We start from the raw sequence: 27,759 nt of genomic DNA on the forward strand, positions 1-27,759 counted from the left end.
TAATCCAACTAGCTTCTTTGGTGATGTCATCCAGACCCAAGTGATTTGGTATTGACAAATAACTTGCTATTTTCTTATGCTATTGACTCCCAGCCCCTACCTATACTCTAGACCAAGGATCAGCAAACTTTTTTGTGAGGGGCCAGGTAGTAAATAATTCAGGCCATATAAAGTTTCTGTCAGAGCCGGGTGCAGTGGCTCACGCCCATAGTCTCAGCACTTTGGGAGGCCGAGGTGGGAGGATCGTTTGAGCCCTAGAGCTCGAGACCAGCCTGGGCAACATAGTGAAACCCTGTCTAAAGTAAATAAAGTTTATTTTGAAACTACTCAACTTAGCTGTTGTAGCATGAAAACTTCCAGAGACAAATATGTAAATGAATATGCATAGCTATGTTATAATAAAACTCTATTTATACCAAAATTTGAATTTCATGTAATTTTCATGTATCACAACATATTATTCATCTTTTGGGTGTGGGGGACTGTTTTAAAAAGTTAAAACTATTCTAAGAAATCAGTACCCCCAAAATTAAACAGGTATAAATCTAACAAAATATGTACAAAAATGCAGTTTTCCTATGTGAGCATCTTTTTATATGCTTATTTGCCACCTATCTTCTTTGGTGAGGTATCCACTCAGGTCTTTTGCCACCCCCCCCCATTTAAAAAATCAGATGGTTCATTTTTTTTATTGTTGAGTGTTAAGAGTTTTTTGGTATTTTAGATAACATTCCTTTAGCAGATGTATCTTTTGCAAATATTTTCTCCTAGCCCATGGCTTGTCCTCTCAATTTCCTAATAGTGTATTTTGTAGAGCAGAAGTTTTTAATTTTAAAAAACTCCAAATTATCAATTATGTCTTTCATGGACCATGTTTTTGGTGTTGTATCTGAAAAGTCATCGTCATACCCAAAGTTATCTAACTCTTCTTCTGTGTTACCTTGTAGGAGTTTTCTAGTTTTGCATTTTACTTTTGAGTTTATTTTTGTGAAGGATTTGAGAGCTGTGTCCAGATTCATTTTTTTGTATGTGAGTGTCCAATTGATCCAGCTTCATTCTTGAAAAGATTATCTTTTCTCCATTATTATTATATTAACTATAGTATAATATTATCAGTGCTCCTTCATTGACCATACTTATGTGAGTCTGTTTCTCAGCTCTCTGTTCTGTTCCATTGATCTCTTTCTCTCTTCTTTTGCCAATGTCACACTCTCTTGATAACTGTAGTATTTTTAGTCTTGAAGCAGGTATTGTCAGTCCTCCAACTTTGTTCTCCTTCAACATGGTGCTGGCTATTCTGGGTCTTTTGCTTCTTCATATAAGCTTTAGAATCTGTTTGTTAATACACAAAAAGTAACTTTGTGGGATTTTGAATAAGATTACATTGAATCTATAAATCGAGTTGGGAAGAACTGACATCTTGACAATATAGAGTTCTTTTTCTTCACAAACATGGACCATCTTTCATTTATTTAATTTTTCTTTGATTTCTCTCAGAGTTTGTAGTTTTCCTCATATATATATGTGCTAAGTCCCATGGCCAATGCCCTGATTGCCTACCCCACATTCATTTCCTCTTTTTTCTTTTTCTTTTTTTTTCGTTTTATACAGTTTTTCTTTCCAAATTACAAAAATAGTGTTTCAATTCAGTGAACGGCTTCACCATAACAAAATCTTTTATTATTATTATTATTATTATTATACTTTAAGTTCCAGGGTACATGTGCACAATGTGTAGGTTTCTTACATATGTATACATGTGTCATGTTGGTGTGCTGCACCCATTAACTCGTCACATACATTAGGTATATCTCCTAATGCTATCCCTCCCACTTACACCCTCACCACAATAGGACCCAGTGTGTGATGTTCCCCTTCCTGTGTCCAAGTGATCTCATTGTTTAATTCCCTTTGTTCTTTTGGCTTAGGATTGTCTTGGCAATGTGGGCTCTTTTTTGGTTCCATATGAAGTTTAAAGCAGTTTTTTCCAATTCTGTGAAGAAAGTCATTGGTGGCTTAATGGGGATGGCATTGAATCTGTAAATTACCTTGGGCAGTATGGCCATTTTCACAATATTGATTCTTCCTATCTGTGAGCATGGTATGTTCTTCCATTAGTTTGTGTCCTCTTTTATTTCACTGAGTAATGGTTTGTAGTTCTCCTTGAAGAGGTCCTTTACATCCCTTGTAAGTTGGATTCCTAGGTATTTTATTCTCTTTGAAGCAATTGTGAATGGGAGTTCGCTTATTATTTGGCTCTCTGTTTGTCTGTTACTGGTGTATAAGAATGCTTGTGATTTTTGCACATTGATTTTGTTTCCTGAGACTTTGCTGAAGTTGCTTATCAGCTTAAGGAGATTTGGGGCTGAGATGATGGGGTTTTCTAAATATGCAATCATCTCATCTGCAAACAGGGACAATTTGACTTCTTCTTTTCCTAACTGAATACCCTTGATTTCTTTCTCTGATTGCCCTAGCCAGAACTTCCAACACTATATAGAACAGGAGTGGTGAGAGAGGGCATCCCTGTCTTGTGCCAGTTTTCAAGGGGAATGCTTCCAGTTTTTGCCCATTCAGTATGATATTGGCTGTGGGTCTGTCATAAATAGCTCTTACTGCTTTGAGATATGTTCCATCAATACCGAATTTATTGAGAGTTTTTAGCATGAAGGGTTGTTGAATTTTGTCAAAGGCCATTTCTGCATCTGTTAAGATAATCATGTGGTTTTTGTCTTTGGTTCTGTTTATATGCTGGATTACATTTATTGATTTGCATATGTTGAACCAGCCTTGCATCCCAGGGATGAAGCCCACTTGATCGTGGTGGATAAGCTTTTAGATGTGCTGCTGGATTCAGTTTGCCAGTATTTCATTGAGGATTTTTGCATCGATGTTCATCAGGGATATTGGTCTAAAATTCTCTTTTTTTGTTGTGTCTCTGTCAGGCTTTGGTATCAGGATGATGTTGGCCTCATAAAATGAGTTAGGGAGGATTCCCTCTTTTTCTATTGATTGGAATAGTTTCAGAAGCAATGGTCCCAACTCCTCCTTGTACCTCTGGTAGAATTCGGCTGTGAATCCGTCTGGTCCTGGACTTTTTTGGTTGGTAGGCTATTAATTATTGCCTCAATTTCAGAGCCTGTTATTCGTCTATTCAGAGATTCAACTTCTTCCTGGTTTAGTCTTGGGAGAGTGTAAGTGTCCAGGAAATTATCCATCTCTTCTAGGTTTTCTAGTTCATTTGCACAGGTGTGTTTATAGTATTCTCTGATGGTGTTTATAGTATTCTCTGATGGTATTTCTGTGGGGTCGGTGGTGATATCCCCTTTATCATTTTTTATTGCATCTATTTGATTCTTCTCTCTTTTCTTCTTTATTAGTCTTGCTAGTGGTCTATCAATTTTGTTGATCTTTTCAAAAAACCAGGTCCTGGATTCATTGATTTTTTTGGAGGGTTTTTTGTGTCTCTATCTCCTTCAGTTCTGCTCTGATCTTAGTTATTTCTTGCCTTCTGCTAGCTTTTGAATGTGTTTGCTCTTGCTTCTCTAGTTCTTTTAATCGTGATATTAGGGTGTCAGTTTTAGATCTTTCCTGCTTTCTCTTGTGGGCATTTAGTGCTATAAATTTCCCTCTACACACTGCTTTAAATGTGTCCCAGATATTCTGGTATGTTGCATCTTTGTTCTCATTGGTTTCAAAGAACATCTTTATTTCTGCCTTCATTTCATTATGTACCCAGTAGTCATTCAGGAGCAGGTTGTTCAGTTTCCATGTAGTTGAGTGGTGCTGAGAAGAATGTATATTCTGTTGCTTTGGGGTGGAGAGTTCTGTAGATGTCTATTAGGTCCTCTTGGTGCAGAGTTGAGTTCAATTCCTGGATATCCTTGTTAACTTTCTGTCTCGTTGATCTGTCTGATGTTGACAGTGGGATGTTAAAGTCTCCCATTGTTATTGTATAGGAGTCTAAGTCTCTTTGTAAGTCTCTAAGGACATGCTTTATGAATCTGGGTGCGCCTGTATTGGGTGCATATATATTTAGGATAGTTAGCTCTTCCTGATGAATTGATCCCTTTACCATTATGTAGTGGCCTTCTTTGTCTCTTTTGATCTTTGATGGTTTAAAGTCTGTTTTATCAGAGACTAGGATTGCAATGCCTGCTTTTTTGTTTGTTTGTTTTTCATTTGCTTGGTAGATCTTCCTCCATCCCTTTATTTTGAGCCTATGTGTGTCTCTGCATGTGAGATGGGTCTCCAGAATACAGCAAACTGATGGGTCTTGACTCTTTATTCAATTTGCCAGTCTGTGTCTTTTAATTGGACCATTTAGTCCATTTACATTTAAGGTTAATATTGTTATGTGTGAAGTTGATCCTGTCATTATGATATTAGGTTGTTATTTTGCTCGTTAGTTGATGCAGTTTCTTCCTAGCATCGATGGACTTTACATTTTGGGATGTTTTTGCAACGGCTGGTACCAGTTGTTCCTTTCCATGTTTAGTGCTTCCTTCAGGATATCTTGTAGGGCAGGCCTAGTGGTGACAAAATCTGTAAGCATTTGCTTGTCTGTAAAGGATTTTATTTCTCCTTCCCTTATGAAACTTAGTTTGGCTGGATATAAAATTCTTGGTTGAAAATTCTAAGAATGTTGAATATTGGCCCGCACTCTCTTCTGGCTTGTAGAGTTTCTGCTGAGAGATCTGCTGTTAGTCTGATGGGCTTCCCTTTGTGGGTAACCTAACCTTTCTCTCTGGCTGCCCTTAACATTTTTTCCTTCATTTCAACTTTGGTGAATCTGACAATTATGTGCCTTGGAGTTGCTCTTCTCAAGGAGCATCTTTGTGGTGTTCTCTGCATTTCCTGAATTTGAATGTTGGCCTGCCTTACTAGGTTGGGGAAGTTCTCCTGGATGATATCCTGCAGAGTGTTTTCCAGCTTGGTTCCATTTTCCCCATCACTTTCAGGCACACCAATCAGACGTAGATTTGGTCTTTCCACATAATCCCATATTTCTTGGAGGCTTTTTCATTTCTTTTTACTCTTTTTTCTCTACACTTCTCTTCTCGCTTCATTTCATTTATTTGATCTTCAATCGCTGATACTCTTTCTTCCAGTTGATCGAGTTGGTTACTGAAGCTTGTGCATTTGTCACGTAGTTCTCATGTTAATGGTTTTCATCTCTATCAGTTCTTTTAAAGACTTCTCTACATTGGTTATTCTAGTTAGCCATTTGTCAAATCTTTTTTCAAGGTTTTTAGTTTCTTTGTGCTAGTTACATAGTTCCTTTTTTAGCTCTGAGAAATTTGATTGACTGAAGCCTTCTTCTCTCAACTCTTCAAAGTCATTCTCTGTCCAGCTTTGTTCCGTTGCTGGCGATGAGCTGCGTTCCTTTGGAGGGGGAGGTGCGCTCTGATTTTTTGAACTTCCAGCTTTTCTGCACTGCTTTTTCCCCATCTTTGTGGTTTTATCTGCCTTTGGTCTTTGATGATGGTGATGTACTGATGGGGTTTTGGTGTGGGTGTCCTTTCTGTTCGTTGGTTTTCCTTCTAACAGTCAGGACCCTCAGCTGCAGGTCTGTTGGAGTTTGCTTGAGGTCCACTCTGGATCCTATTTGCCTGGGTATCAGCAACAGAGGCTGCAGAAGATAGAATATTGCTGAACAGCGAGTGTTGCTGTCTGATTCTTGCTCTGGAAGCTTCGTCTCAGGAGTGTACCCAGCCGTGTGAGGTGTGAGGTGTTGGTCTGCACCAAGTGGGGGATGTCACCCAGTTAGGCTACTCAGGGGTCAGGGACCCACTTGAGCAGGCAGTCTGTCCATTCTCAGATCTCAACCTCCTTGCTGGGAGATCCCCTGCTCTCTTCAAAGCTGTCAGACAGGGACATTTACCTCTGCAGAGGTTTCTGCTGCTTTTTGTTTAGCTATGCCCTGTCCCCAGAGGTGGAGTCTTCTTTTTTCTTTATGAAGAAATCTACTTTGATTTGGGACAATTGTGCATCTAGCCATAAAAATTTAATTTCCCAGGCTCTTTTACAGCTATGTATAGCCACCCAGCCAATGAGATGTATGTGGAAGTCTCTGCAACAGTGTTTGTAGGAAATCTATTGTTTTTCTGATAAACAATGCCAGACTCAGCTGGCAAATGTTTTTTGTTCTTTGCCCTCTCCTTTCTTTCTGCTTTGAATGTAGATGTAATGCCTGGAGGTATGGCAGCCAATTTGAGACCATGAAACCACAGCCTAAGATTTGCCAAGCAGGAAAATACAAGGAAGCTGGTTGCCACTCTAAGCTGCCTAATCCAAATGTTATTGGAAAAGTAACCCTCATATTTGTTTAAGCTGTTTTGTTACATATAGGCAACACAACTGTAATGATACGCAAGCATTTTCTTGGTCCTTTAAAACAGTTTTTGAGGTAGACGTCATTACTTTCACTGTACAAATAAGAACACTGAGGCACCTGGATTTGAGCTGTTCTCCCAAGTTAATTCTATCAGCAAAGGTAGGAGCCAGGATTTGAAAGCAGACAGTGTGACCTGGAACACATAGGCTTAGTTCCCCAGACATCTGTAGAGACCCAGGATGAGGTACGGGTGGGGAGAGATCTTGCCAAGCTTTGTATAAGGAGTGGATTTAGAATTGAATCTTGAAATGAGTAGGATTTTGACATATGGAAATTAAAGAAATGAGGAGGACATTGACGATGGAGAAAAAGGTATTGCCTGAGTGTAGAGACTAGTGGATTACTGGCTTTAGCAAAGGAACCAGAAGGTCATGAATTGGAGAAAAGTTTTTAACAACAGGTTGGGGCTACATGGTGACGGTTTCCAAATACAAGCCTCAAAAGTTTGAATTCTCTGATTTATAGAGAACTACTGAATTCTAGCCAGTATTGCTCAAATGGAACACTTCAACAGACATATTTATGAACATTTCCCAATATGATCACAACATTTAGAAATTGGAATTCATGTGTTCTATTATCCTTACTTGAACTATGTTTTTCTTTCTTAAAAATAAACTTCAGGTGTCAGATATAGATGTGCAGTGCATGATTCAATTTAGAAAATTCTTTTCCTTTAAATGGGTGCCACCTTGTGGATACAAAGTCCTTAGTGCAGTGGTTTTGAAACTAAAAGAGATTGGTGGCAATTTCTCATAGCTAGATAGATCTTGTGTTTCATGTTCCATCTGTGAGAATTCTGTCATAAAGAACTTTATGCAAAACATTTTATGTATATTGAATATATGATCATTTAAAAGCTATTTGTGCTGTTGTATCCAGTTCATTTGATGATTATAAGTTCAAGATTCTGATAATTTGCCATTCTGTAATACTGTATAGAAAAAAAAAATCCCCAAGAAACAAAATATGAAGAAGGGAGAAAATGCATTCATTTATTCTCATAAATGATATTAGACTACTTTAATTTGCAGTTGTGCAAGCGCTTGTTTTGCTTGCAAAAGCATGTTGTTCATTTGCACACATCGTATGTGTGTTTACTAAAGACCTTAGTTGTCTGACTTTAACATGCTTAAATCCTTCAGTCTACTCTACACGTAAACCAAGAAGCAAGTAATTTAAAAATCTCCTTATGCAAGAAATGAAGAAGATAGCTTTGAAGATCTGAAAATACAAAATTTTCTGAAGATGCCAACTCACTTGTTCACAGGCAGGAAAAAAAAAAGGTCACAATGAGACTTACCATGGCTGTTAAAGACAGTCACTACCAGTGACCAATCCAAGAGGCAAGGTAAAAGGGAGAGGGAAAATAAAGAGAAAAAGAAGACAGAATTGAGAGAATAGACACCTGATGATCCAGGAGGATGAGCTGAAGAAGGAGGGGCAGGGATGCCGTGGGGACTGTGGGGTGTCCCTGTTCCCACTGTTCAGTCCCAGTTCCACCCTCCCAGAACCCTCATGTGAGGTGTGGGCACTGACTGAGGTAGCCCACATCATCATGCCCTGCACAGAATCTCACCTCAGGTCCCATTTCCCTCCTCTTTCACCAGATTCTGGCACCATATTCTTCCTGGAGACCAAGAATCCCAGTCTTATTGCAGTTTAGAGGGCCTTCATTAGAGATCATGCAAATTCACCTGTCTGCTACCAACCTTGCTTGGATTGGTGAGCAGAGGACATGTTGGCACAGAGTATTCAAGCGTGCCTCCTACCAGCAGTGTGATTGGGCCACCCCATGACTGAATTCTGACATAATTTCTCCTACCAGGTACCCATCCCCTTCTCCTGCACTTGCGGGTTTTACACTATTACTTTGCCACATCGTTCTGTGTCACCCTAAATACAGCCACTGGTCAGTTCTTATGCCTGCCAAAATGAGTGTAGAGTGTAGAGTTTCAGCATTTGGAATGGGAATCAGCTGTGGGCTTCTTATTCATATGACCTTGACTGCTACAAGTTGCAGGAGGGATTCCTGGGTCGGTTCCTGATCACATCTCATTACTTGGTGAGGTGAGGCTAGAGATGACCTCCCTGCTAGCACTGTCCAGCATCCCTCATTTGTGAACAGCCCATTGTGTTCTGCCACCTGCAGGTCAGGCGGGGAAAGAATCCTTTATACAGATAGTCCTGTGAACAAGAAACATTCATACCCCCACCTAAGTTTGCTCCTGGTTGCATCAAAACCTGTTTGCAAATCTGGAGAGGCCCCAGCTCTACGGGTGAGCTCCACCCAAGCAAGTGAGCATCACTGGGGGGTAGAGGCAACGCCTAGCCTAGTTTGGCCTCTTTTAGGGTTTCCTTTTCCCCCAGTCCCCCTTCCCACCGCACTCCCCCGCCACTGGATTCTGGAGCACTTGGCTTTATGCATCTAGCATTTTCTTGATCTCTTGTTATTAAGACATTGTGTCTTGTCCACTGTTTATGCCTCTAGCTGCGATATGCTCCTCCAGACTGATGAGTGACTGGATGTGTCAGGCCACTCACATTAGCTCCTATTCCCACTCTGTGTGCTTTCAGATCTTGGGGAACATCTCTTCCTTCCTGCAGGTGGTCCTTGAGTGACCCTTCTTCCTGTTCATCCTGGTTTGAGTGTCAGACTGCATGTTGATGGGTATGTTTCAGAAATACCTAAATATAATGCTTGGCAGAAGTTAAATGCAGCTGTCTTAATTGTTCTCCATAAACCTGTGTGTTTGAGATCCCCTTTTTCTGCAGAGGTTGTTCTTTTGGCCAGTCCTTTGAGGCAGGTGACAGATAAATTCACCACACTGTAAATCATGAGGAGATTGGACCTTTGATTTTATTGCTGGCCAAACACAAATTTCCTGGAAAAATATATTTGAACGGTCAGTCACCAAAGAGCAACAAAGCTGAATTAAAAGTCTCTGGTACAGTGAGGTTTGCAAACACTGGTTCTGTTTCCGTAAGTGAGAACAGCTGTCCTGGTAGGGTTTCTTTCTCCACCCCTTTAAGAGCACTTAGAGATTTTCTCTGCTAAAGCATATTTTAGAAAACTTATGTTATAATGAGTGGAAGGAAAAAACTACAAAACAAAAAAATTTTAAAAAGACAAAAACAATCGCCATATGGCTTTTTCATGTGCAGGCTTCTGGAAGTCTGCCTGCTGGGTGTGTAACACATGCTATGGAATATTCATCTTGTCTCTCTGTGATCTCTGTCTTTGTGTTTGCTATTAGTGAGCCTTGGAGGTTATCACAAATACCAGTTGTGTGAAATGAGCACAACTGGCAGGATTTAAAGGCTAAAACCAACCTTTCTAATCCATCTATTCCCCATTCTCCTCCTTAGGCCTTGCCTCTTCTGCAAGACTATATGACATCCTTGCTCCTCTGATGGGAGCTACAGTAATTTCCTGAATGTCAGTCAAAGCCTCCTTCCTTGAGGAGTTGGAGAAATTCGGGTTTCTCTTTCTGACTAGATGGAAAAGGAGCTATAAAGACTTTTCAGAATAAGATGAGGGTTGGTATTTTTGCCACATGTGCTTGACTTTTTCACTTCTTTGCTAGCTTAGAAATATAGAGTCCTTTTTTCTTTCTTATAAAATTAGTTAAAATTGATTCTGAATTAAAAATATGTGTAGAGATCAGTTATTACATCAAAATAACTTCATGAATATTGAGCAACAGCTATGTGTGCTGGACATTGTTCTGAGTGCTGGGGATACAAAATAGATTAAGTCCCTGCTCTCCTGAAACTTATAGTGAGCAGAGGAAAATAAGCAAATAGGCAAAAAGATATATAATGTGCGGTGGTAAGCACTATGGTGAAGAATAAAACAAAGTTAGGAGCTAGGGAATGATTGCTGTTCAGGGGTGGATTACTGTTCTACATGGGATGGTCAGGGAAGGCATCTCAGGTAAGACAATATCTGAAGGAGTGGCCCAGGCAGAACAAACAACTAGTTGTAAACACCAAGGTGCTCAGCATATTCAAGAACTTTTTAGGTTATAGTGAAGACTTTTTGGATTTTATTTTCATTGAAATGGAAAGTCTTCAGAAAGTTCTGAATAAAAAGAGTGACATGATTTCATTTGTGTTTTTAAAGAACCAGTTTGGTTGATATTACTAAAACAGATAGTGTGAGTGGACAAAGGAGAAAGAGGAGAAAGCAGGGCAACTAGCTAGGAGGTGATTACAGTTAAGTTTAAGAAGAGGAGTTGACTGGACTAAAGCAGTGATGATGGAGTCATGAGCAGTGATCAGATTCTGAAACTATTTTGAAGACAGAACCAACAGGTCTGACTGATGAACTGGATATAAGGCCTAAGGAAAAGAAGAGTCAAGTATGACCCTGAGGTTTTCAAACCTACCATCCAGTAGAAAGAGAACCTATAGTGATGCAGGAACAAGAGGGGACAGTTGCAGGCAGAAGGGGTTGGGATCAAGCACACAAGTGGACTGTTGGGGAGAGCAAAAGGTACTGATACAGATGTAGGTAGATGGGTTGGTAGATTTGGTGGTAAGAGGTTTTCAAGGATCATGAAGTGAAAATCCGGTGGCAGAGGAGGAGTTGGAGGCTTGAGAAAGGAGTGTGGCGAAGTAGTAGAGTGGAGGGGTGAATTGACTAGTGCCTCCCTGTGCATCAGAGTCACTCAGGACACTTGTTAAAACACTAGTTGCCTCACCCTGAAACGTACTGATTCAGTACATCTGGGAGGCGCCCAAGAGTTTGCAGTTTAGTAAGTTCCTAGGTGATGCCAATGCTGCTGGTCCAAAGACCAGACTTCGGGAGCCACTGGGCTGGGGAAATGGGTTAGAATGGAGGGCTGGGGCATCACTAAAGGCCTCCTTGCACCTGGCAGTGATTCATGTGAATTTTGTCAACATGGTCGTGTGCCTTTTTTCCAGCCCTGATCAGCTGCTCAACAGCTGGCAGCAGGAGGTAGATAACTGGACTTAACAAAATGAAGAATTGGTATCACCAGGATACTTAGGAGGCATTACCTCTATGTGATGTCTTTGTATTCTGAAAATACTAGTTGAACATCCTTTATTTTAAATAGAAAGGATAAGAGAATCTGAGACTGAGAAAGAGGAAAATGGAAGTTTGCGGGTAAAGCTTACTGTTGTAGGACTTAGAAGTAAAATGGAGGTCGGGCGTGGTGGCTCATGCCTGTAATCCCAGCACTTTGGGAGGCCAAGACAGGCGGATCACTTGAGGTTGGAGTTCAAGACCAGCCTGGCCAACATGGTGAAACCCTGTCTCTACTAAAAATACAAAATTAGCTGGGTGTGGTGGCACATGCCTGTAATCCCAGCTACTTGGGAGGCTGAGGCAGGAGTATCGCTTGAACCTGAGAGGCGGAGGTTGCAGTGAGCCAGGATTGTGCCATTGCACTCCAGCCTGGGCGACAAGAGTGAAACTCCATGTCAAAAAAAAAAAAAAAAAAAAAGAAGTAAAATGGAGTAATATCCACCTCTGGTCTCATATGGCAAGGAGAAACATATGCCCCTTTCCCTAACATACCTGTTTCTGTGGTCTACTAAAGAGCAAAATTCTGAAATATACTTTGAAAAACTAAAACTCAGTTCTTTTGTATTTTATAAGATTACATCACAGACTGAATTTTGAGGGTTATGTTGTTCTTTGAAAATGTTTATACCCTCCTACAAAAAAATAAGTGGTTAACTGCAGAGCTTCACACACAGAAATGATATCAGCACATGTGGTAAAGAGAAAATCGGCTGTTAGAGTAAGGGCCACAGCTCATTAATGAGAACAGGAAGAGAAGAACTGACTTCCATAAAAAGAAACAATATTAATTGAAATAGAATATGTAAAGCAGAAATTTAAATATACTATGGTATATCTACATATTAAGCGCATTATATTTTTAAGTGTAACTGATAGTTTTCTTTTTGTTAAAAAAACAAAACAGATTTTGCTGGAGCCAGGTGTGATCCAGGATGTGCTAGCAGCGGGCAGTCACCTACAGCTGTTGGAGCTTCTCAATTTATGCTCCCACTATCTCATCCAGGTATGTGAGCTTGCATCCTGCTCATACACCCTTGGTATTCCTTTCCCCGCAGTCATAAGCTGGCCCCCACCAACTGGAGCTGAATGACAGGTAAAGTGGGGGTGGGGTGTGGGCTGTGGTAGTAGAGTTTCTCCAGGACATAAGCTGAGAAGCTCCTAGGAGGGCGGCTGCTGCTCTTGCGTCCAATCACGGATGGAAGCAGGAGTTTTCCTCCACTGTCCTGCCCACCTTAGGTCTCCACGACCCCTGAGCAGCCGATTAACTCAGTGACCATGCACAGGGTTCCCTGCAGGGGCCCGGGGAGGTGACGCTGAAAGGAGTCCTAGTCCGAAGCAATATTGTCTGGTTATGGAAATAATCACAAATGTAAGAAAAGTCTAATAGTCATTGAATATTTCAGGAACAGTATCTAGTAAATCACAAAGTCCTGTGTAATTAATTACCATGTGAACTTCCCAGGCAGTAAATGCTAGAGAAGGGATGAGTGATGTTGGTATTCCTGCCCTGATTTGCTGGTCAGGAAAGGCCCCATGAGAACGAGGGAGAGAAACCTCCCCAACACCACGCACTGACTGTGTGTTCACAGTTGTTGCCCAGACAGTCCTCACAATAACTTTGCCCGTTTTTATAGATTTAAAAAATCAGAGACTTAAAATGTATCCAACTTGCCTGATGCAATATGGCTGGTAGGACTTTCTGATTCCGAAGACCATTTCTTGGTTGGATGAAAACTCCTTGTTAGATAGGAATCTATGGGGCATCTTAGGCAAACAGTATGGCTATGAGTCTCTTGGACTTTATAGAGTGTAACTAACTAATTTCCAATTTTAGGATCCTCCCATTTCCCCCACTGGTATCACCTTCACTTGCATTTATTATAGCATTAAAAAAATAATTTGAAGAAATAATAAATTCATCACACAATTTAATGCCACTATCTTTGTGCATATGACATGATATGAGTGAGCAGAAAAGTTTTGTTTTCCTGCCCAATTACTTTATTTTCCTTTTAAATCATTTTCTCTCATTTTAAATATATACTTTTATCATTGACTTCCATTACCTCTTAAGTAGTTTACAAAGCTCTCTCTCATCTAGCATCTTATTTAATCTTCCCAACAACCCTGGAAGATAGGAACCAGCACTTCCCAGGGAGACAGTGTGAGGAAGGTCAGCCATGTTCACCTGAGGAAAATTCAAATACAGTATATGGAATTCTTATGATTATTTCAGCACATTTAATCTAACAGTAAATGGTTAATGATTTTTTTTTTTTTTACCTTATTTTCCTTTCTTTTCCTCTCAATATTGTTAGGTGGTATGGGAAAGCTATTTTTAATCCCTTTCTGCCTGTAGCAAATGGGAATCATGTAGAAAGGTTATAAGACTTCAAAAGTGTGTGTTTGACTTGTGAAATTGAAATTACTTTTATTTGACATTTCTACATCAAATATTGCAACTTGGGCTTTACGCATCATCACCTGATTCACTTTCCCCATGGCAGACAGTAATCAGTGATGCATGTTGACACAGTTTGGTTATAGCATTAGTTATCATGATACACATTATAAATGCTGCGTATATGCAGGGGTGTGTGGGTATACCTAAGTCTATAATTTTCTGTAAGTGAGAATTCCAGATGAACATTAAAGGTTCATGAGTGTTTCCCCCTTTCCCATCAGATAGGTGATTTGTTGAGATACTAAGTGACTTGTATACTTTGGAATTTAACTTCTGCATTTCATTATTGCGCTGAGGTAAAAGTGTAGCATGCCTGCATGCTTGTGGACAGTTATTATTCAGGCTTCTTCAATAGTGGTTGAAATTTTCACTGTCTTTTCACAAATGTTTTCATTTTGTCATGTAACTTTACTTCTACTTTTTACCTGTGATTATTGCAAGATGTCAAACTTGTAGAGGGAAACTTTGACTACATGAGTACCAAAATCATGTCGATGTAGAAACCTTCCTTATTTCAGCCTTTTAAAAATATATACCCTGCTTCTCTCTTAGGATTATAAAAATCACAGACTGGGTCAATTCAATCTACTTTTATATTTTGATATAGTCTCATAGCTATATCTGTTTGTAATTTTTTGGTAATATTGTTCAACTGATTTTTAATTTAATGTGGGACTATTTCATTGAGTATATAAAAATAATATTTTCTTAATGTGAAAAATTCCCAGTGCTTAAAATGTACCCAGGAATTGTGCCCCTTCAATCAATGCTGATATATTCTCCATCTTTGCGTGATACTTTGTCAACTAGGAGTTTTTGAAACCACTCTCTTCACTCAGATGTCTGGTGTTGTTTTGTTGTTCTCAAACTGCCATTCTTTCTTTGACTTCTCTGCCAGAGGAGTGAAGGGCAGACCAGCTCAAATATACCATTGCCCTCCAGTGCTCATTTCAAAGTATCTCCAAGGGGAACCGGTGGACGCTCCCTGAGCCTCACCGTCATTCTGCAGTTCCTCTGAACATGTAAATGGTGCTGCTGCCCTCCTGAAAAGGAAAGGAATACCTGGCACTGTGTGGGCTGCTTTCTCTTGAATTTCCTCTGTTAGGCTGCTGAGAGAAGGAACCCCAAATTGCAGGAGCAGTGCTCCTCTGTGTCAGTGCGGACAGCTATTGAATTAGCTGCCTAATTAGCCTTCTCAGAGGTTCTCAAAGCATGTGTGTGGGAAAAAGGAAAGCTGGGCAATGAACTTGATGCTAATTGATGGGGAGGTGGAGTGTCTTGCCTTTCTTTAGGCTCCCATTAATCTAGTCTATAGGTTATAGTAGCCTCCTGAGCAGTCTGCTTGTTTCTAGCCTCAATCTGTGGTAACCCATGGTCCCTAGAACATCACTATCTTTTCCCAAGAAAGGGAACCACATATATTGAAGGCCTATCCATGCTGAGTGTTTTGCAGGGACTCCCATTTCCACTGTTAAGTCACCCCTTAACACTGGTGGGTTGTTTTCTTTTTACAGATGGAGAAACTTAAATTCAGAACTAGGATGTTGATCTGGTTTGAAAACTTTCATTAGCTACCCTGATCATCATTCAAGTACATTATTTCTCCCACAAAAGTCTTTAGCCTCATCTTCAAGGCCCGGCCTGTTCCTCCCTGGCCTCATCTCCAGCCACAGTGCCTTTCCTAGCCTGTTTTGTTCTGGGCCCTAAGGCAGAGTTTTCATGTTGGGACTTGCCATTAGGGGAGAAGATTCATTGGTAGAGATTCTCAGTGGCAGGCAGAGCCTCTCTGTCCCCTTTAGATTGTACCAAGGGGTAGGAGTGGGGAAAGCTTCATACAGACACACACACACACACAAACACACACACACACCCCATCGCCTCTGCTGATACACAATGCCATAAGATCAGGAATATCGGCAACTGAATTTTGTGTTACATCCCCTGCAAGTGATGCATCAGAAGCTTTGATGAGATGTCTCTTTTTTTGTCATTAACTTTCCAAAAAAAAAAAAGTGTATACATTTTGTATCACCTTTCCCAAGTATATTCTATTGTCTTATTAACAATCATTCTTTATATTCACCAAGTATCATTGTCTTTTTAATAATATGCAATTTAAATGTATTGATAAACAGAACCATCACATAGACTTTTCAAATAAAACCACCAAAGTACTGAATACGCAACTCCCTTTTTGATAGGAATATAGGGCTAATATCTATTGCTAGACAGCAGGTGGCAGTGTGAATCCACCAGAATTCAGTAGTTAATTTAAAGCAAAAATCAGAAAAAAAAATGAAAAGAAAAATTATTTATTTTGCTACATATTAGTCTTCTGACCTAATCAGTAAAAAAGTCATTATTCACACCACACTGGGCAATATGCATTGTAATTTTTAACAAATAATAGGAAACTGTTAATGTGTTCACAGGAAATACAGTTTTGTCTTGGGCTGCTGTGGTCATTTATCAGCACACTTTGTGAAATCACTCATTTGTTCTAATTTGAATGTAAATGACTCTAAGGTTTTACAAATAAGGTGACAGACTCACATAAATGTAATTGCAGGGTTCATCTCCCTCTTTTTATATATCACTCATTAGGTTATGAATTAAATACATCGTATTAAACCAGGGGCATGTCCAATGATGATATTGTAATGGCAAATTACTCTATGCTATTAGAGGTGTATTTTTTATTCATGGACATTAATTTGTCATCAAGCGGCATTAGTTTAGCACTTTTATGTGAAAGACGTGACCTGCAAGAGGAGGCGTGCTGCTGGGATGTGAGAGGCTGGGACACAAGGGCTATAGATAGAGCATTTTATCATTGTAAGGGAAACAGAGAGGGGGGGTCTGTTGTATTTGTTTTGTTTTCTGTTTTTACAGCATGAAAGATCATTTCCCCAGATTGAAGGCGTTGTTCTGTTTACAGTGTGTACATGTGGATCATCTAGTAAAGCAAAGCCCAAATTCTTACTATTCTTCAGTCAGAAGCCAAGGAGGAACATAAGGGGAACAGGAGGGAGAAAGGGTCCTGCCCTAAATCTCCTTCTCTGTGACTGATGTTTACTCAGCATCCCTTGTCTTCATTAAATTTTACACTAAGTGGGCTATGGTGAGAAGTAGTTCTTTTCTCTCTTCAGTTAAGGTACAAAGGTTTAAAAAATGCTATTCTCTCACGGAGGAGTTAAGGAGAATTCTGGGTGATTTTCTTCCTTTTTTTTTTTTTTTGTACCAATGGCGATTTCAATAAGAAACTATTTTTCCACTTTCATTCTGAGAAGCACTAGATTCTTGAAATACCTACACCAGGGCTGAAGGTATCTGAGTGCTGTTTTTGCATCATTCTGCACATGGTTTAATGTGGTTTGGAAAATGTCTCACCACCTCCAGTTACACTGTGGGGCTTTTGAGCAGAGGGATCACACCTTATACTGATTTTATGCCTTATCCCCTCCCTGCCTTCACATTGTGGAAGTTCATTATGTACTGAGGGATTGAAAGATGCCTCCATTCAGTAATTTTTCTCTGCTTTTTAAATATCAAAATTCATGTTATAGTAGGAAAAATATACTACCAGTCTTTCTTTAGTTTTGCCCACTGAATACATTTTTTTGTTAAAAATCTTTCTTTGGGGATTAAATTTGACACTGAGGAGCTTACATATTTTACAGTATTATAATAGATTATCATTTTTAACCAAGTAATACTACAATGACTTATAGGAGGTTATCTCTTCTAAACAATGTATTATTATAATTTTAATTATTAAATTAAGAGTATCACCTAAATACATAATATATAATGAGTGTTCTGAAGACAATAACTTATCCTCAAGATTGAGGAGAAGTTATAACTCATGTTCATTTTTCTGTAACACTGAACCATTTTTTCCCACATTAGAGAAGACAAATGATTTTACCAACATATATATTTAATATACTCATAATCAAATGCACTGAGTGCTGTTCTATAGTTCACTAGAGCTGAGACTTTTGTGTTTGGAGAAAGTTAAAGTACAGAGTTTGGAAAGCATATTACAAGTGGTTTAATCTTTTGGATTATTTTTAATCAGCAAAAATGATCAAAAAGGGTGGAAATGTATCAGACCTATTAAATCATAGCCAACTAGTAATTATTTGTTCTAATCAAGAGTATTTGCTTTCTGGCATGGGTAATGCAGAATATCATATTTGCCAAATAACATTCCTATTTGGCTCTGAAATGCATCATAAGATCTGCAGTAGCCATTTTAGGGTCCCCATTAATTTTTTTCATATGCTATTATGTTGGCTTTTATTCCCTAAGCCCACACTAAAGGATGTCAGGAAGCGACAGCCCAGAGGCACACTGGCAGGCCAGGCAAGTCATTTCAGCATTTTAATCTGTTATGCGGATAATGTAGGATTGACTGTATCTTCTTTGTTTGTGAGGTTTTTAAAGAGGAGAAAGATTCTCCTGAAAGAATATCTCTTGCAAGAATTCACTAATAATTTTAGTCATTTCAAACCTAAGCTAACTGTTGTCAGCTGGATGATTTTAAAATCACTTTCAGTATGCATTTTTCTTTTTAAAAATAAAGTGTTTCCAGTATTTTATTCATGCTAGAGTTCAGAATCAATAATCAAAACAAACAAACCTCAATTTCACTGAATTCCATTATTAATACTTGGAAATTGGTGGGGGTTGTGTAAAAGAAGATCTGTGTTTCATTTGAGATATTTATTCTCCCACCCACCCATCTGTAAATATTTCTAGTCATGGGGAAATGTCTCTCCTCTTCCCTGAAGCTAAACTACCTTTCTGCTCCTTATTCCATCAGTTACTCCCTGTGTTTCCTGTGGTTTTGATTTCTCCTACTTTACTGGCACTTTTCTTTCAGTTTATAAATAGGATCAATAAGACGGGAGACACTCTTCTTCATCTCTCATTACCGCAGCTGCTCCTTGACCTCACTCCCCAACCGTACCCAGTGTCGGCATTCCTTACCTCCTGTTCATTCTTCAGGCCCATTGAACTCAGTCTTCTGCCTTCATTACTCCTCAAAAGTTCTTCCAACAAAGGTCACCAAAACCTCCTTGTTGTCTGATGCGGCAGGCCTTTGTGGTATCCTAAAGTGACTCCTCTACAGCATTTAGACATTGGGAGCTGCATTCTTTCCTGCGCCTCTCTTTCTCGGGGCTCTCTCCTATTCTCCTCCTACTTATTTTCAGTACCTTTACAAGTGTTCTTCCATTAGCTCCTTGACTGTCCCTCAAAGCATGGGAGCTCTGCATGGGCACCCTTCCCTTCTGCTCACTATCACTCTCTTTCATGTATCTGTGGAGGGTTACTCACTCCAGCCCTCTCTCCTGAGTTCCAGCCCTGTATGTTCAGCCAGCATTTCACTTGGTATCCCACATGCCGCCCAAATCCACCTTTGCCCAGTCTCACACACCTGCTCCTCCTCCTCCTCCCTGTCTTTGTTAAGGGACCATCATCTTTTTAGTCACTCAAGCCTTGGCATAATCTTACACTGCCCACTCCTCAGGTATTCCACTAAATAGTGTTGGTTTAGCCGTTTAAGTCATTCTCAAATATGCTACCTTCTCTGTCTCCTCATTATCATTGACATCATTAGGGTCGGGACTATTTTTTCTCGACTGCCCTGCAATAACTCAACTGGGGTCCCTGCCTATAGTCTAATGCTAATCAATACTGTACAATCTAAGTTATTTGTCTGGTGCACAAAATAATTTCGTTCCCTAAAACCCAAGCTAGCTTTCCATCTTTTAATTGCAGAACCATGTCCTTTCTCTTTCTTGTCCCTATAATGTACCCTATTCTGATTGTACCCTATGGACAGCTTGTCTTAGCTCCAAGCCAGCTGCCTAGTCTACACTTTCGCTTGGGTATTTCTCAGGCACGTGACCTTTCTGAGTGTGAACCCAAGCCAGAAAACCAGGAGTCATCCTAGAATCACCCATCTCCTTGAGCCCCACATACACTGACACAGAGACCTTTCAGCCCCACCCCCTTAACTTGTCAAATCTCTCTCATTGTCTCCCTTTCCACTACTACTGTCTTCATTCAGATCCACATTACTTATTTTCTGGACTAAAGAAACTTCTTGCTAACTGATGAATCTGCTTTCCCTCTTGCCCCATTCCAGTACCTCCTCCAAAATTCTGTTTGATAGATTTTGAAAAGTTTTTTTTAATCCATGAAAAATTCTGTTTGATTGATTTTTTTAAAAAAATCACAACCTGATCATGTCACATTCTTGCTTAAAATTATTCATTATGATGAATGTGGTTCACAGAGTCTTCAGGATGAGGTTCACTCCTTTTAATTTGGAACACAGGGCCTGTCTTTATTATGAAACATGCTATCTCTTTAGCTTTTTTTTTTAAAAAAAAAAAACAATTTACTACCCATGTGCAATGCCTGTTCCACAGTCATTATGAACTTTGTGCATTTTCCTGTACCTAAACCTCTTCATACGAAGCCTCCTTTTCTGTGGATTATTTTTCCCTCACTTTGTTACCTTCTGAATTCCTATTTAACTTTCAAGTACTTGACTTACGCTGTCTCCTCTTCCAGAGTTGCTTGATCAATCCACCCAGTTGGAATTATATTTTCCTGCTCTTCTTTAATTATGGGCAATCTTCTGGGAGACGGATCACACCATATTGTTTGTGTTAATTTACTTATCTGTCTCCCCAAGACATAGGTTTATGTCCCAAAGTTGTGTGACATCGCACAAGTTACTTAACCTCTTTGTCCCCCAACTCCTCATCTGTGAAACACAGATATGGTATCCTATATACAGTCTACCTTTTAGGGATGTTGAAGGATTCAATGAGACAATGCATGCAAAGTATCTCACAAACACACTGTCCTACATCAGTGAGTGCTCTATAAACCAGAGCTGATATAATGTGGTACTTCACTTGTGAATTCCTCTATTAATTCCACAGTTATCCTCCTACCCAACCCCTCACCCCTGTCTTCCCTCATTTCTGCAAAGATCAGCAACTTTGCTGCCTACTTCCAATTGACAACCTATTGGACAAATCTGTTTCTGAAATTTTGGGGAATAATCACCATTCTGTAAAAGATATTCTTCCACTTAGCCACTTCTCTTTGATTTTGCTGAAATGCATACATTGTTTTTCAGAAGTCACAAATAATTAAATGAGCCGTCACTTTCTCTCTGCCTCTGAAATTTGAAAACATCATACTGAAATTGTACTTTAATAAATAATAAAATAATGCTTTGACAAAAGCAACAAAATACATGGTATTGACACTTTGTAGACAGAAAATTTTGTTTTATTGTTTCCCCTGCCCTTTCTATAATTAAAGCATCTTTTTCCATCCTGGCATACAGAATCCAAGAAACAATTGGAAAAGTCTTTCATCTCTAGTTCTAGTGCATGGTAGGTACTTAGAAACACATATTGTCTGATTGAATTCCTCTGCATGTACCATAAGAGCTCCTGGTGATAGAAACTTTGATTATGAAGTTGCATGATATCCTATGCTTCCTGACTAGGGGACATAAAAGCTGTGTATTTATTTAAAATTAAAAAAGAAATCTGAATTATTCCTTACTGGGAGAATGCTATCCATGTGTCTCACTTCCCTCCATCTGTCTTCCTTTCCTCTGGCTTTCCTTCCGGAGGAAGGAAAGGGGTGTAAAGGGGTGGAGACTTCTCCTCCACCCCTTTCTCACTGTCTATCCACAAGTATCTTTTAGAACAGGCTACCAACCTTTATCCTGCTGCAACCTTTATCATGCTACAAGCCCTAGGAAGTGGCTGCTTGTCTGTGTCATGGACTTGGCTCCAGATACCCTGGCCTCAGTCCCACACATTCAGTATAATGTTTGCCTGCTTCAGAGGTACAGTTGAAGGGCTTGGGTCACACAATTTGTTTGCTGCAAGAGTATATTTATGCAGGACAGAGTCATTCCTGCCTTCACTGAAATGCATACTCCAGAGTAACGATTCCTAAACTTGACTATGCAAGGAATCATCTGTATGATTTAGCCATCTGTATGATTTAGCCATCTGTATGATTTAGCCATCTGGCTAAAACAGACTACTTGGGCCCCACTCCAGAGTTCCTGATTCAGGAGGTCTGGGAGGGGCCTGAGAACCTGTATTCTAACAAGTTTTGAGGGATGCTGATGTCTGAACCAGGGAGCACAGTGTGAGAACTCCCACTCTAGATTCTCTTGCCACACTGCTTTTTATCAAGTACCTGACTGTTAAATCACTGATATTCAGATTTTGAAAGTATATTTGTCACATTTAGATAAATTTGAATTGCTCCTAGTAACATAAAGATATTGATGCTGTGTATGCTTCATAGCATCCAAAAGATAAAAAGTGAAAGTAATGCAAATCTGAAACAAACAAACAAAAAACCTTCCAGGTCTCACTCTTATTCATAATAATGATTAAGACAGTCTGTAGGTAAGTGAGGGATTTTTAAAAAAAACTACTTTATTAAGTTATGATTGACATACTGAGGGTTGATTTAAAGTGTGCAGTACTGGGCTAAATTTTCAGCAATCTGACTTTGTGTACTAGAGCAAGTAGGGAAACATATCATAATGACTTCTATACTATTCTTTTAAACATTTTTTAAACTGATTTTGCCTATCCTGGTTCAAAAAGTATAGTTATTGAAATTTTAGGTTTAAAACCCTAGTTGCTCAGATAAACTATTCTCAATTAAAAGAAAAATATATATATTAACTTCCCGTATATATTCCATATTCATTGGCAATCTCCTTATGTTATGAGTCAGGTTTAGTGAACTTTGAAACAGCATTTTGCAGCACATAGTGACTGTGGCCAGAATTATTAGTTATTGTTGATGGCTATGTTTCACTTCCTCCCTACTAGATTTCCAGCTTACTAGAGAATTTCCCAAGGAACAATATAAAATTATTCATGAGCCTTGGGTATTATGCAAACAATTGATTATGAAAATGTACTAGTAACCTAATTGTAGAATTCCTCTGTTATACAGCACAAATATATTTAAATAGGTCTTGCAAGACTCCAAAAATTAGAGCATGCTGGAGTTTTCCTTGTACTTTTGAATTGCTGCTAATACTTTGTTTTCATTTAATCAAATTGTATCGTGTACATATTCATATCAATATATGAATAGATCGTTACATACAGTTGTCCATATATTTTTACATATTTATATACAAAATATACCTATATCTCTCTATATGTTTATACATATAAAAATATCTGAGTTTGATTATTTTATCATATTACAAGTTATCTGGCCTGCATTGTCAATGAATTGCTCATTTTTTCTTCTATAACAATTAGACAGTTAGACTTTATCCTATCAGCTCTATGACAGTGTTGAGAAAATTCATAGAGCCCTTCACACGCCCAATAAACATGATAACTTTTTTCATATATAGCTGATCCCAAGGCTATTAAAACGTTTGGATTTTGTTTATTCATTGGTTTGTTTCAACCTGTACCAAAGGCCACACCTTCACCGCACATCTACACCAGCCCCCTTTATGTTGCTTTCCCTACTCCTGGAGTACCAGCCTTTCCTGCAGCACCAGGTTAGGTAGTCACATAATACCTTGATTTACAACTAGGTTGTAATCAAAATAGGAAACAGGTGGAATCACAACTGGGTATGGTGCCTTGGATATTAATGGCTTGGCTCAGCAGTGGAATTTCTAAGCCATGTACACTTTTTTGTCTTAATTATGCATTCATTAAAAGCTTTTATACCCAACAGAATAAAGTAAATATTTTTTGATCTCCATAGTGTGCTCCCAGACTGTAGATTTGCACAGCAGGGTCTTGATAATCTGAATAAATTGTATTTCCCCAAGGAGTTTATCTTTCAAATAAGGTCATAAAGAAATGCGGCTCCCCCATTCGTAGATTTCTCCATGTGCCTTTTCTGCTATGAGTAATATAGAGCCGGGGAACCAGAGTATATTATAGTAATACATACTTGCTTATGGTCCAGTATAATGTCTCTATCTATTCTCCCTACTTATCTCTGGTGAAGTATTTTTTAAGTACAAAAGAAGTGAATGATTTTATGTGGCAGCCATGGTTTTTGCTGACACTCAGAAAAACAATGTCCATATTAGACATTCAGTGTTTTCTTCCCTTTACCCACTCAGTGAGTATGGACTATGCAAAACTATAGTTTGATTACTGTAAACAGCATTTGTAAAAGGGAATAATGATAACTACTGTATGTTGAGCATCTACTATGTAGAAGGTACTTTACCTGCACTTTTGAGAATCCTTATCACAGATCTGGAATGCAGTGTCACTTTTCCCAATTTTTAGATGAGAAAATTAGACTTGAAAAGATTAACCACTGACTGAAGCCATCCAGGTGGGTCAGCTCCAAATCATGTGTTTTTCCTACAACTCTAAACTAAAGACGCCACCAGGACCTTGTTCCCACAGCTTATCACCCAGTGGAGGAGACAGGGAAACTGTGAAATTAGGAACCTAAGTAAATATGCACAATTAGGTGTACTTACAATATTTCTAAATCATGAAGAGTAAGATGGCAACACACTTCATGGTGCATACATATGCTAAAAGTAGCACACAGTTCTGAAAAGTTCAGGCAATAGCTTTTTCCCATATTTTTAGGTTGCCATATTTATCTCCAGTGCAGCTAACATTTCTAGGCACGTACCTTTATTTATTTAAATATTAAATATATGCATTAATATTTAATAAATTGTTTACATTGTAAACTTTTTAAATATTTTTAGAGGAGCAGAAAAATCTATGTGTTTACCATGAACTAAGAACTAAAAGCAATACAAGTTGCAATTTTAAAGATGTAGTATTTTTTCTTGCCTACCCACTGTATATCAATCAAAACTTGCTAGGTAGCCACTTTCTGAAGACAGAGAGGAAGATCTAAAGATCTAAAGATACTATCTGCACCTTTATGCACGGCTGGGGAGAGAAGAGTCGAACAAATGATACAAGTAGCAAGTATAATTAAAAGTCAGAGGAGGGAAAGTCCTCCAAGTTGGAGTGGCCTGCCTTTCCCTGGAGATGGAATCTGATCTGGATTGTCCCATAGAGGGGAAGGGCATTTATATTACAGAACTTCCCCTTTCTCACAAGCTTTTTAAAGGCTACTGAAGCAAACGATGTCTTCAAATCCTTCACAAATAATAATCATTTGTGACAAAAGAGTCTCAAAGTTCTGCTTATGGTCTAAAGGAAAATTAATGAGAATTCATTTGATTATATCTGGGTTTTTTTTGGCAGTTTGCACATTTATCTTTTTCTGATCATCACTAAAAACCAAGAGAAGTAGGCTTCTTTTTCAACATTCTGGGGAAACGCAGAAAAATCTAACATATAGAAAACAAGGAGACCCAAGCAAGATTCATTGTGGAAGTCAGGCCTCATGTATCTGGTACCACAAGTGGGCATTCCATTATATTGCCCAGTTGTATGAAAAAACCCGACACCTAGTTAGCATCACAAGGGAATTTCTGAAGCTCAGATCAAGTACTTAACACTTTTCTCAGTTAATTGTGGGAGAGCTGTTTATTTTGCCCAACTGTTAAGTTATATCTATAACCAAGCTATTATTTCCTCTTTCCATGTAAAGTCATAGATGTGCCTCACAACTGTTTGCTTTTTTTCATTCTTGATCCAACAAATACTTCTCTGTTGCAATCTGTGAGAAAGACATTATGATTGGCATTGTGCAGAATACAAAAAGCATGTGATGCAAAACCTACTTTTTACTAGTTTACTAGGTACATTTTTAATAGTTTGAAGATAAGCTACATGCATGAATAGCTTAGTGGCAAGCTTATTGTGTATGTGATAGGAGACTTGAAGTGGGAGACATTAGAATTCATTCAGTGATAAAGAGCCTTATACATACCATATCCTACTTGCTACTTTGTCCTTAAAAGCAGCTGATAAAATTTTTAAATTTCACTTTGAGTTAACATTGTTAAAAATCAAACCATAGTGATTTTTATGTAGAGTGGTTTCTCAGGCTATTTGGAATAGATTTGGGAGTGGTTTTAAAAAGAGAATTTCTTGACTTACATAGCCAAGGATGGCCTTTCATTTAGAGGAATTTTCAAATTGTGATATAAAATCAACATTGTATGTAAGAACTTCTTGTATGCTACTACATCATGGGCATAGAAACCACTATGTCTCCTGCCTATCTTTATCTGTAGTAAAGTATCGACATGGGATAATTTAGGTGACATTTCGAAGGAGACTTGTCTGAGTGAAGTGCATCAATAATTGGAAATGAAAGATTATAATTACATTGATGAAACAAAGCATTGTTAAAATAGCCACATCTGTTGAGTGTTATTACCCAGAAAAATCTGTAACCCTGTTCAATTTGGACATCTTAGAGGGGGAAAACTTGGGAAATCAAAATGACATTACTCTTGTTTTAACCTTGAGAGGAGTTTATTATTATCTTTAACCCAAGTCGTAGTTTTCTATACTGACAGTACTTGATGCTTATTTTTCTTTCACAAGTCAGTGGCATTCTCAGAACTAGATGAGACAACAAGAGAAATAGGTGTTTTTAAGGCTTTGTTTTGAAGGGTGCCTCATCTAGTTCTAAGAATGTCAGAACACCTATTTTTAAGATGACTGCATCCACTATAGACTATCTCCATTATCTCCCCCACAAACAGATATCATATAATTATGTATAATGTGTATAATTTCTGTGCCAGAGGCATGATTAAACTGCAGTGTGGATGGGCAAGGGGTTATTGACGAGCCAGGGAGCCACGGCGGTAGCCAAAACTAAGACTACGTTTCAGAAATTCAGATGATTGAGTCTCAGCTTGTATCATCATTGGCACACAAGACACAGCTCTTGAGCATGACATCCCTAAGCTAGGCTGTGGGTTGTGTGTGGTAAATACGCCGACTCTAGGTATAAGGCTAATGGTTTTCTCTCATTCAAGAAGGTATAGGAGAATACAAGTGAGTCTGGGTGGCATTATTTCAGAGATAGGCTTAAATCTACTCTAAATTATAAACAAAGTACTTCTTGTATGAACTTTGGTCATTTATTAGTAGTACCTTCCTAATTGAGATATTGAGAGACACCACAAAGGTGATGGCCACTCTGCTGTAGATGAGACCTGCCAGGGGACATCAGTGAGACCAAGACTAGTTGTTCTCTTGCTGCCTTCACTGGTTTGGGAAGGGTGGGCTGCAAGGCCACAGGGTCAACACTGTCCTCAGACTGCTCTCCTTCCTCCCACTCATGTCCTAACTGCTTGATAATTGCCTTGCAAATGTAATTACACTTGAATATAAACCAAAATAAAAAAATATTTGCCTTTCCCATATTTTTACCCCTACCATATTTGGTAGTTAATCTCGGGAATAACCATTGAAGGAACCAATTAGGGGAAAAGGCCACACAGAAAGACTGAGTTTGAGGAATATATAAAGTTTAAAAATTATTGAACTTGAAAAATTAGTGTTTATTCCATAGCTAGTGTGATATTGAGGACACATTTTATGGCTCTTCTTCTGTTATTTAACTTGTCATTCACACTATGAGAAACAAATAGAAGGAAAAAGAGAAGCCAAATAGCCCTAAACCAAAGGAAAATAAATACTGTTTAAAAATATTCCCCAAAGAACAACAATGTATGCACCATAATTCTGAATAGAAACTAAATTTCAAGTGAGAAGCAGTGTGACAGAAATGAAACCTTTTTAGAAAAAAAAGAGAAAGATTTTCTTTTACTCAAGAGAGTTTCTTGTTGCTGAGCTGTAATTTCCATTCAAAACCACTGCT

General features: G+C 38.7%; 1 protein-coding gene across 17 annotated transcripts in view; it reads left to right on the forward strand.

The window, feature by feature from the left end:
• KLHL32 (kelch like family member 32) overlaps window positions 1–27,759 on the forward strand; it is a 241,582-nt gene that overhangs the window by 152,799 nt on the left and 61,024 nt on the right. For 15 of the 17 annotated variants that reach the window (XR_003119167.1, XM_025384114.1, XM_025384099.1 and 12 more), the window contains one exon: window positions 12,358–12,456. The exons of 1 other annotated variant lie outside the window; for it this stretch is intronic. Coding sequence is in view for 11 of the 16 variants with exons in the window: in XM_025384114.1 (XP_025239899.1) it covers window positions 12,358–12,456 (99 nt within the window). In the remaining 5 variants the exon portion in view is untranslated. Of the gene's footprint in view, window positions 1–9,766; window positions 9,938–12,357; window positions 12,457–27,759 lie in introns of all 17 variants that reach the window. One more of the 17 variants, XM_025384115.1, reaches the window with a different exon arrangement.

The sequence above is a fragment of the Theropithecus gelada genome, chromosome 4, assembly GCF_003255815.1.
Source record: "Theropithecus gelada isolate Dixy chromosome 4, Tgel_1.0, whole genome shotgun sequence".
NCBI classification, from domain to species: domain Eukaryota; kingdom Metazoa; phylum Chordata; class Mammalia; order Primates; family Cercopithecidae; genus Theropithecus; species Theropithecus gelada.